This window comes from Erinaceus europaeus, chromosome 17 (assembly GCF_950295315.1).
Source record: "Erinaceus europaeus chromosome 17, mEriEur2.1, whole genome shotgun sequence".
In the NCBI taxonomy this organism is placed as follows: domain Eukaryota; kingdom Metazoa; phylum Chordata; class Mammalia; order Eulipotyphla; family Erinaceidae; genus Erinaceus; species Erinaceus europaeus.
In genome coordinates, this window is record NC_080178.1 from 8,647,982 (window position 1) to 8,659,987 (window position 12,006).

The following is a 12,006-nucleotide window of genomic DNA, read 5'->3' on the forward strand; positions in this document are numbered from 1 at the left end:
GTAGGGTTTCCTTATTCTCAATGTTATTTATTTCTACTCTACCTTTAGTGATTTCTGTCCTTCTGGTTGCTTTAGGGTTCCTTTCCCCTTCTTCTTCTAGGTCTTTAAGGTGTGCAATCAGGTTGTTTATTTGTGCTTTTTCTTGTTTCCTAATGTGTGCTTGTATGTCTATGAACTTCCCTCTCAGTATTGCCTTAGCTATGTCCAAACTATACTGATAGCTTTGTCTTCATTTTCATTGAACTCTCAAAACATTTTGATTTCTTCCTTTATTTCCTTTTTGACCCAGTAGTTGTTAAGTGGTGTACTGTTGAGCTTCCACATTTTGGGACTATTACTAATTTTTAGTTTATTCTTAAGTGTTAGTTTAATTCCACTGTAGTCTGTGAAGATGCTTGGGATGATTTCAATGCTCTTGAATTTGCTGATGCTATCTTTGTGGCCTAACATATGGTCTATCCTTGAGAATGACCTATGTGGACTTAGTAGAATGTGTATTCCATTTTATTGGAGTGAATGATTCCAAAAATGTCCAGTAGTTCTAGTTTTTCTTCTTCTTTTTTTTTAAGATAGAATTTTTTAAATATTTATTTTATTTATTTATTCCCTTTTGTTGCCCTTGTTGTTTTATTGTTGTAGTTATTATTGTTGTTGTCATTGTTGGATAGGACAGAGAGTTATTATTGTTGTTGTCATTGTTATTGTTGTTGTCGTTGGATAGGACAGAGAGAAATGGAGAGAGGAGGGGAAGACAGAGAGGAGGAGAGAAAGATAGACACCTGCAGACCTGCTTCACCACCTGTGAAGCGACTCCCCTGCAGGTGGAGAGCCGGGGTTCGAACCAGGATCCTTATGCCGGTCCTTGTGCTTTGTGCCTCCTGCGCTTAACCCGCTGCGCTACAGCCTGACTCCCAGTTCTAGTTTTTCTATCTCCTCATTTAGATCCCTCATTTATATGTTGATTTTCTGCCTGGATGATCTATCAAGTTGAGAGAGTGGGGTGTTGAAGTCCCCTAACTATGACTGTGCTGATGTTAATATATTGCTGTATCTCTTTCAGTAGATGTTTGATGTATTTAGATGGCTTATCATTGGGTGCATAGCTGTTAATAATTGTCAACTCCTCTTGAATGACTGATCCTCTGAGCATTAAGTAGTGTCCATCCCTATCTTTTAAAATTTTATTTATTTTAAGTTCTATCATGTCAGATATGAGAATAGCTGTTCCTGCCCCTTTTTGTTGGCCATTGGCTTGTATGATAGTTTTCCATCCTTTCACTTTGAGTCTGTGTTTGTCTCGTTGAGTTAGGTGGGTTTCCCGTAGTCATCATATTGTAGAGTTGTATTTTCTGATAAACCTTCCTACTCTGTGCCTTTTAATAGGTGAATTCAGGCCATTGACATTTATTGATATCAAATATTGAATATACCTTAATGCCATTCTTGTAGATTTTTATAGTGTTCTGATATATGTCATATTTATGATGGTATGACTGTTTATAGGAGACCTTTTAGAACTTCTGTCAGGGCAAGCTTGGTGATAGTTGATTCTTTCAGTAGTTGCTTGTCTGAGAAGGTTTTGATGCCTCCATCTAGTCTGAATGACAGTCTCGCAGAATACAGTAGTTTTTGTTGAAAGCCTTACTCATTGAGCACTTGACAGATATCCTGCCATTCTCTTCTGGCCTGTAATATTTGTGTGGAGAAGTCTGCTGCTAATCTTATGGGTTTTCCTCTGTAGGTGACTCTGTTTTTCTCTTGCAGCCTTTGGGATCCTTTCCCTCTCCTCATTCCTTTCCATTCTAAATATGATGTGTCTTGGTGTCTTTAAGTCTGGGTTAATTCTGTTTGGGACCATCTGGGCTTCTTGAACCTGTATGTTTTTGATGTTGTCTAGACTAGAGAAGTTCTCAGCTATTATGTCCTGAAGAATGATTTCTTCCCCTCCCTCTTTTTCTTCCTCTACTAAGCCAATAATACTTATATTATTTCTTTTGAAGTCATCCCATAGGTCTCTGTTGTTGTTTTCAGGATCTCTTATCTCTTTTTGAGATCTCTTACTTCTTTTTTAGTTGTCTCTAATTCATCCTCGATCTTGCTAATTCTGTCTTCAGCCTCATTTATTCTATTCTCTCTCCCCTGTACTGTTTTCTGGAGTTCATCTACTTTGTTACCCTGTTCTGATACTGTTTCAGCTTGTTCAGCTAGATGTGTTCTTACCTCAGCTATTTCAGCTGCCAGCTCTCTAATAACCTTCAGATAATTAGTGTTTTCTTCCAGAATCTCATTTATTATTTCTGCATTTCTGATGACAATTCTTTCAAACTCTTTACTCACTCTTGTGATTATTTCCTTAACTAGTGTTTGGATTTTGACCTCATTATTTTGTCCTTCAACCTTTGGGGGGCTTTTAGCTGGACTGTTGTCCTGGTTCATTTCTCCAATATTTCTTCTTGTTGGTTTATCCATTGTATATAGTATGTTTTGAGGTCCCTCTCTCAGTACTTTTCAAATTATTGATCACTCTTGCCTGGATTGACTTGTGTCTAAGTAAGGTACTTAAATGGTTCACAGTTGTGGAAATTGACAGTTGTTTCAATATTATTTTAATCCCTGATTGGGAGCACAGTGGCTTAAAATCCTCTTTTGTTCTTTTTCTTCCCTGTAGGCTATGGAAGCCTGAGGGTTTTTAAACTGCAAGTAGGCTTCTTCGTTTAATCATTTACTCCTGACCAAGAGATAAAGCAGGGTGGAAGAGAGATAATCCAGTGGTTATGCAAAGAGACTCTCACACCTCAAGGACCCAAAACTCCAGGCTCAATTCAGCTTTTCTGCCAAGCTGGGCAGCACTGCTGGGCCCTGTGAGTTTCTAAACAAGTTCCGTTTGTAGTCTGTAGGTTCTGAGGCAACTATTCACTATGTTCTCATCATGAGAACAACATGGAGAGGCTCTTACCACACAGCCCCACCACTAGATCACCAAGGTGTATATCTTCTCCTGAGTTTCCTGGTTAGTTCTCTGTCCTCCGGTATCAGCACAGGGCCTTCCCCCCCTTTGCTCCAGCCTCTGAGGGCAGTAGCAGTGGAGACTCACAGTTGCGTTTGGTGAGTCTTAGGGTAGTCCACTCCTTCCTTCAGCAGTCTTTTTCTTGGTTAAACAGACTGGAGGTGGTGCCTCCCCAGTAAACTGCCAGACTGTTACCAGACACTTAATCTCTCTCTAGGCTCCTCTCTGTCCACGAGCCACAGGTATTTGCACTCACTGGTGATTTGGTGGGTTTCTGAAGTCATTCTAGTCCTGCCTTGTTGTAGTCCCAAATGATCTCCTTTGGTATTCCTAGTTGACCCAGGAGAGGAGAGGAGAGGAGAGGAGAGAAACATATCTGCTGCTGCTCCATATCCCTGCCTCTGGAAGTCCCTAAACTAATCTTAGAATATAAACCAAACACTCTCAATACTTCCTAGATGTTTCTTTTATTACTGTAATTATCATCTAGTTAAAAATGTGTTCTAATGCAGCACTTCCACATAGTTCAAATTATTGTGTGACTTACCTTTCTATTTAATATTTTTTTAAAAAATTTGTCATTGTTGCCACCTTTATTTTTCAAATTGAACATCATATAATTTTACAACCTTTTTTTGTGTTACCCTACCATGTTTTGAACCATGAAATATTTTTCAGATTTGGATTGGAATCAGTTTTAACAAATTGATTGGTTCATGGAGGAAAGTCTTCTTTAGATCCATAGAAATTGCCTTTTCTTAAAATTCAACAATTCTGCTGTTTTCACCTGTTTAATTGTTGCCTTTTAAAAACCTGTTGTATTACATTTGATCTCAAAATTTAGAATACATTGAGAGTCAGGCGGTAGCACAGTGGGTTAAGCTCAGGTGGCACGAAGCGCAAGGGCTGGTCTAAGGATACCGGTTTGAGTACCTGGCTCCCCACCTGCAGAGGAGTCCCTTCACAAGCAGTGAAGCAGGTCTGCAGGTGTGTCTGTCTTTCTCTCCCCCTCCCTTTCTTCCCTTCTCTCTCCATTTCTCTCTGTCCTATCCAACAACAACAACAACATCAATAACAACAATAATAACTACATATAATAAATAAATAAATAAATATTAAAAAAATATTTCTAAAAAAATCTAGAATACATCACAACCGTGATGTATATAGATGAACAGAACAACCGGTTAGGTAATCAGTGATGGGTTAACAACATTTAGTTTTTGCTCCCTGTCCTAGAAGCCCCATTAACCTCTGCAAATGCAGCAAGAGAAAACAACTATTTGAAAAATGGAATTTACTAATCCACATCTCAGAGTTCTTCTATTCTTAGTCATGGTGCTTAGTTTTTGCATCAACCTTACAAACTCAGCACTACTGTCTGATAGAATTAAGAGATATAAAAGTCATAAACCATATTTCCCTGTACAGCATCACACAAGCTACAGTTGTTTCTTTAAAGGACCAGTTAGGATCCCGGTTCAAGCCCCCAGCTCCCCACCTGCAGGGGAGTCGCTTCACAGGTGGTGAAGCAGGTCTGCAGGTGTCTCTCTTTCTCTCCTCCTCTCTGCCTTCCCCTCCTCTCCATTTCTCTCTGTCCTATCCAACAACGATGACATCAATAACAACAACAGCAATAACTACAACAATAAAACAACAAGGACAACAAAAAGGAAATAAATAAATATTTAAATATATATCAAATAAAGGCAAAAATGTTAACTACATGCAGTTACAAAAAGAGCAACATGTAGTATTACCTAGGAATTCTCTAATTATTGAGCCTCTGTCATGACTGTTTAATCAATGAAACTTGGTTGTTCATGAGAAACTCCTGTCCTATATGCCCTTGTTTCACAGATGATTTGAATTTCTGGATAAAAGGATGCTGGTCTTTTGTAGAAAAAAAAATTCTTCTAATTGTAGGGCCACTTTATACTTTTTTAAAAACTACATTATTTAAATTGAAGAAATTTCCAATTTCACATAATGTATTTTATCTTCTGGCTGTAACATGGAATTCAAGCAATGTTTTCCATCTTAACTGATGAAAATACCACATCTATAATCAACAAAATGTGTAACACTTAGAAAATTACTTATTTTTCCCCAATTATAATTTAATTTTCTGTTAATATCCTTGGTGAATAACTGAAGGAAAAGGAGTTATGAATGAAACTGTTAGCTGATGCTAGTGTCTGGTTACATAGTCAAGGCAGAAGAATAAAGATAAATTTAAAGTTACAACAGACAAACAGTTGAGAAAGGGTCCCTAAGGAGCCAACTTGTCAACCAAACTTTAATGGCTACAATTCCATTCATAGCACAGCACATTTAAAAAAATTATTTATAAAAATGAAACACTGACAAAAACCATAGGATAAGAGGGGTACAACTCCACACAATTTCCACCACCAGAACTCCATATCCCATCCCTTCCCCTGATAGCTTTCCTATTCTTTATCCCTCTGGGAGTATGGACCCAGGGTCATTATGGGGTGCAAAGGTGAAAGGTCTGGCTTCTAGTACAGCACATTTTTGTAGTGTGTGTGTGTACAAACATTTGATCTGGTAGAAATTATTATTATTATTTTGCTTTAGACAAATCTGTAAGTAGACAAATTGATCCATAATTTTCAGAAATAAAGACCATGTTCACAATGAGAGCTAATGGAATTACATGAAAAATTCTCATGGGGGCTGGGTGGTAGGTAGTGCAGTGGGTTAAGTGCATGAGGCATGAAGCGCAAGGATGGGCATAAGGATCCGGTTCAAGCCCCTGGCTCCCCACCTGTAGGGGTGGTCGCTTCATAAACAGTGAAGCAGGTCTGCAGGTGTCTATCTTTCTCTTTGCCCCCTTGCCTCCCCTCCTCTCTCGATTTCTCTTTGTCCTATCCAACAACAACATCAATGGCAACAATAACAATGATGATGACAAGAACAAGGGTAACAAAATGGGAAAAAGTGGCCAAAAGAAAAAAATTTTAAAACAAGTCTCTCTAAACTAATAGTGATCCTTGCCCTACCTACAGTGAAATGTTATGGAGACCTGTTGGTCTTCTAGGAGCCTTGATCAATCTCGGCATCTTGAGTTAGTGAATGATAGGAAAGGATGAAACACTGAAGGTGAAGTCAGTCTCCCTGAAACTAGCTATCCAAATGCTTATAAATTGCATGGCCTATTGACATATTATGTCAGAATCGATGAAGGCTAGAAATGCTGTCTTTCCAGTACTTCGAATGTGTTTTTCTGTCCTTGTGCAGGTTGTGAGTTTATATTAGAAATGTTTAACAGTTGTAATTCAACTAACTGAAGAGTTGTGGATCAAAAGTTTCATTCTTTCTCCCCATACACAGCTGAAAGAAATTCCATAATTAATAACAGCAGGAAAAGAATCTCTTCTTCCATCTGTGTAGGGCATCTTTGATTTCCTTGTTTCTCAGACTATAGATCAATGGATTTAGCATGGGTATTATAGTAGTATATAAGACTGATACCAGTTTGTTCTGACTGAGGGAATCACCAGAGTTAGGATACATATAAACAAAGATACCTGAGCCAAAAAAGAGGGTCACTGCTGTCAGGTGAGAAGCACAGGTGTTGAAAGTTTTGGACCTGCCTTCAGAAGAAGTGATACTCAGAATGGTGGAAACAATATAACCATAGGATATAATGATAGCCAAGACAGATGCAAACCCAAAGATCACTGTAAGCACAGAAGTCATAACTTTCAATAAAAATGTGTCAGAACAGGATAACATCAGAAGTTGGGGAAGATCACAGAAGAAATGGTTGATAACATTTGGTCCACAGAAATGGAGCTGAAGTAAGGCACATAGTTGGATAAATGAGCCAAAGAAACCACTTAGACAAGATCCTGCTACCATCTGCACACAGAGGGTGGGGGACATGATGGCTGTGTAGAGCAAGGGATTGCAAATGGCGGCATAGCGATCATAAGCCATGGCGGCCAGGAGACAACACTCAGACAAACCCAGGCTAGAGAAGAAGAAGTATTGCATGGTGCATTCCATAAAGGAGATGGATTTTTGGTTCTTAAAGAAGTCTGAGAGCATCCTGGGAGATATTATGGAAACATAACAGATGTCTAGAAATGACAGATTACAGAGGAAAAAATACATAGGTGTGTGTAGGTGGGAATCCATCCTGATGAGGGTGATGAGACCCACGTTCCAGGATACTGTCATAAGGTAGATCCCTAGGAATATTGAAAAAAGGACAATGGTGAACTTTGGAAATTCAGAGAATCCCAAGAGAATGAACTTTGTAATTGTTGTATGATTTTTCCACTCAGACATTGCATTGGGTATCCTATGATCTGTAGAGAGAAAAAGAATAAATGAATAAATCTCTTAAGTCAGCTATTATTCTACTTTCTGTTGAAATAAACAACCTTCTACCCGAGTTGAATATAGATTCATGAGGAATAGAAAGACATTCTAGAAGAAATGAAACTTCATTGGTGTAGCTATGGTGGCTAGTTATATTGGTTAGTTGTGTCAATTTATTATGTCATATTAAAGACGTTAATTAATACCCAAGACATGGCACAGTGGATAAAATGTTGAACTCTCAAAAATGAGATCCCAAGTTCAATCCTTGACATTGCATGCTCTAGAAGGATACTCTGGTTCTCTCTCTCTCCTTTTTCCCACATCTCTAAAAATGAATATGCAATCAGTAAGATTTCAAAACACTTCCTTGGTTCATGGAAACTCTAAAACTTTACTGTTTAGGGTAAGAAAGCTAACCAGGTAGAGTGCATGCCTTGCATATGTGTGACCAAGATTAGAGCTCTACCACAACATGGGTGTGTCCTGGCATTAGGTGAGGCTCTGGAGCTGTAGTGTCCCTCTATAACTTAATGGCTTAAATCTTAGATATTCAAATTGAAATACAGCTGGCATATTACATGGTGTAATTTTGAAGTGTAGAATGTATTGATTTGATGCATTTATATAATAACATGATTAGAAACATAGCTAACATCTCTCCATCATGCCACATAATTAATAATTACTATTTATATTTGATGAGAACATTTAGCAAATCTTGTGGATTTAACTAAGTACTTAGAGACATAGAGTTATCTTAAGTTAATATCAAATGGAAGATTGAAAACAAATGATTTGATTGTAAATTTTTATAGAAATTCTGAAATTAAGCATAAGAAATTAAAAATGATACAGGGAAAGCAAATGCTATTTTTATTTTTGGATTTTTACTGACACCAGGTTTTTAAAAATCAACAAAGGAAGACAATATATAATACTATATCCCAGGTAAAAAAATTAATGAAAATTTTTATAGAAATAGAGTAAAAAAATCCTAATGCTTTTTTTTTTTTTAAGGAATCCCAAGACCCTAAAAAGTCAAAATAACCCTGGAGAAAAAAATAGGATATTAAGATCCTTGACTGCAAATTATACTACAAATTGGTGGTAATGGGCCCAGGTGGTGACATACTTGGTTAAGTGCACATGTTACAGTGTGCAAGGACCTGGGTTCAGGGCCCCGGTCCCCACCTGTAGGAGAAAAACTTCACGAGTGGTGAAGCAGGGCTGCAGGTGTCTCTCCATCTCTCTCCCTATCTGTTCCCCCTTCCCTCTCAATTTCTGTCTGTCTCTACCCAATAAATAAAGATAATAAAATATAATATTAAAAAATTTTAAAACAACAAACTGGTGGTAATCAAAACAGCAATGGTATTGAAATGCAAGAAGCACACAGTGAAATAGAACTGTAACTCCAGAAATAAATTAAACCACACACACACACACACACACACACACACACACCCTTTATAACAAAATAGCGAAGACCATACAATGAAAAAAGGAAAGTCTTGTCAATAAATGATGTTGGCAAAGCAGAACTGGGACTAGAGTTAGTGTATTACAACAAAATAAAGACTCTAGGTTGGGAGTGGGGCATTTTCAGGTCCTGGGACATCACGACAGAGGAGAACCTAGGTGGGGGTTAAATTGTTACGTGGAAAACTGAGAAATGTTACATGTGTACAAACTTTTGTATTTTACTGTCGACTATAAGCCATTAATCCTCCAATAAAGAAAAAAATTACAAATGAAAATAAATAAATAACTGATGTTGGAAAAAAGAGGAAATCTACAGCAAAAAGAATGAAGCTGGACATAAAAAAGTCAAAATGGATTAAAAGTTAGCATCCAGGGACAAAAAAAATACTAATGTCAGCCTTACTAGCTAGTTAGTGTCTTTGTGGTTTAGACTCAGTGACCAAAGGGTATAAAGGCAGCAACAAATATTACAAATGGGATTATGTCTAGCTGAAATGTTTCTGTACAATAAGAGAAATCATTATTAAACTGAAAAGGCAATCTACTAAGTGGGAGAAGATATCTGTAAATCATACATTCAGAAAGAAGCTATTATCTGAAACACAGAAATCATTAACACAATTCAACAAATCAAACAAGCCATATTTTTATAAGCAAAGGGTATAAATAGATATTTGTCAAAAGAAGACAGATGGACAATAGGCACATGGAAAAGTGCTCACCTTCTCAGGAAGGGAGCTAGTATAATGGTGATGCAAAAAGATATGCTTGCTTGAGGTTCCATGGTCCCAGGTTCAACCTCCCACACCATCAAAAACCAGAGATATTTAGTGTTTGAGAAAAAAAAAAAAAGGAAGGGGCCTGGGTAGTGGTACACCTGGTTGAGTGCACATATCACAATGTGCAAGGACCTGGGTTTGAGCTCCCATCCCCACCTACAGAGGAGAAAGCTTTGTGAGTGGTGAATCAGTGCTGCAGGTGTCTCTCTGTCTCTCTCCATCTCTACCTCCCTTTCCTCTAGGCTCTGGCTGTTTGTATCCCGTAAATAAATAAAGATAATTAAAAAAAAATAAAAAGAAAAGCTCCCCATCACTTATTATCAGCAAAATGAAAATGAAAACTATGCCACATATATGTATATATATGTATATGCATTTAATTTTTATACAGGGATTAATGGTTTACAGTTGATAGCAAAACACAGTAGTTTTTACGTGCATAACATTTCTCAGTTTTCCACATAACAATTCAACTCCCACTAGGTCCTCCTCTGCCATCATGTTCCAGAATCTCAACCCTTCTCTCCCCCACCCCCAATCTAGTGCCTTTTACTATGATGCAATGCACCAATTTTTTTTTAACCAGAGCACCATCAGCTCTGGTTTATGGTGGTTTTGAGGATTGAAACTGTGGTATCAGAGCCCCAGACACTAAGGTCATTTTGCATGACCATTATGGTGTCTCCCCAGCCCTATGCCATATTCTTTAAAAATATTTATTTATTTATTTATTGGATAGAGACAGAGAAATTGAGAAGGGAGAGGAAGACTGAGAAGGAGAGAGAAAGAGAAACACCTGAAACATTACTTCACTGCTTCTGAAGCTTCTCCCCTGCAGGAGGGGATCAGAGGTTTGAACCCAGGTCCTTGCACACTGGAACCTGTTTTTGCTAGCAAGTGAACCACTGCTCAGCTCCTGCCATTTTCTCTTTTTCTAACTGTCTTTTTTAAAAAAATAAAACAAAACAAAAAACACAGAGCTCATTTCTGGCTAATGGTGATGCATGGAGCCTCAAGCATGAGAGTCTCTTGGCATAACCACTATGATATCTACCCCTGCCCTTAACTATCTTTTTTTTAAAGGTTTTTTTTTAATTTAAAATTTAATTTTTTAATTTTAATTTAATTTTAATTTTGGCAGAGAGAAACTGAGAGGAAAGAGGAAGGCGATAGATAGATGATAGATGATAGATAGATAGATAGATAGATAGATAGATAGATAGATAGATAGATAGATACAGGACAAAAGAGAGAGAAACATGCAGCACTGCTTTGCCACTTGTGAAGCTTCCCACTCGCTGCAGGTGAGATCTGGGGGCTTGAACATGGGTCCATCTACACTGTAATGTGTGCGCTCAACTGGGTCTACCACTACCTGGCCCCTTCTTGCCATATTTTATAATAATTTATAATCATTTCCTCTTGTTATTCTTTGTAATTAAGGAGGGAAGAAATGAGGCAAAGAAGGGAGGAATGAAGGAAGAAGAAGGAAAAGTTTATATTAAAAACTTTCAAAGATCCAAGTGACTGAAGAACAAAAGTAGTACACAGAAACCAACAGTGGGGAGCATCTAACTCCTTCACCTAGATGACAGGTTATCAGAAATCTTCCCTGCCCCTTATTAGTCATTTTTTAAATATCTTTATTAATGTTAGACATTCCATTCAGACATTTTCCTTTCAATTCAAATACTTTGGTTTATATTAAAACTAAAATAGTATCACTGAGATGAGAAAGAGTAAAGATGGTTATTGAAAGAAGAAAAAGGAGTAGAAAGTCATTACACGTGGATGCTTGAAGCTGCTGAGTTGAATGCAAAGAACAAAATTTTAAGAAAAAACGAAAGTCAAATAATCTAAAAAAGAAAGTCAAATAATTCTGACATTACCCACCAAGAGGCTCTTGTAGCTATTATGACAAGTGAGTCTTGGTGAAATCTTGGAAGTACTGCTGCTTCTTTAGAAGTAGCCTTCTTTAGAATCTGAATCTCAATCACACTTTACATGCCCAAATGTACATATAGTTTACAGGAATTGGATGCTGAAATAGGAGCTTTTCAGGCTGGAGATACCTTCTTCCCTTAGGCTATGGAACTTTGTCCATGGCTACTATTAGCCACAGTTGCAAGAAAGATACTCTCAACTAAAGGTTCTCTTAAATGTTTCCTTAGGGTCCAGCATGGGAAGAGAAGGAACAATTAATAGAAAGGAAAACTGTTCCAGATTAATTATTCCCTGGAGAGATGGAGGGTGAAAACAAATGGAGAAACCTCCCAGCTGATTCTATTTCTCTCACCACTATTATGTAGCCCTGATAACCTAATGGAGTGAAGTTTCAGTTTTCTCAGCGTGGAACTTGGGAGGGTGGTCATATCACATATG

General features: G+C 37.7%; 1 protein-coding gene across 1 annotated transcript; it reads right to left on the minus strand.

Annotated features, from left to right (window-relative positions):
* Positions 1–6,382: 6,382 nt before the first annotated feature.
* LOC103110319 (olfactory receptor 5AN6-like) lies at positions 6,383–7,327 on the minus strand. Its single transcript, XM_007519493.2, has one exon. The coding sequence runs from the start codon at positions 7,325–7,327 to the stop codon at positions 6,383–6,385; it is 945 nt and encodes a 314-aa protein (XP_007519555.2).
* Between the last annotated feature and the right edge of the window lie 4,679 nt (positions 7,328–12,006).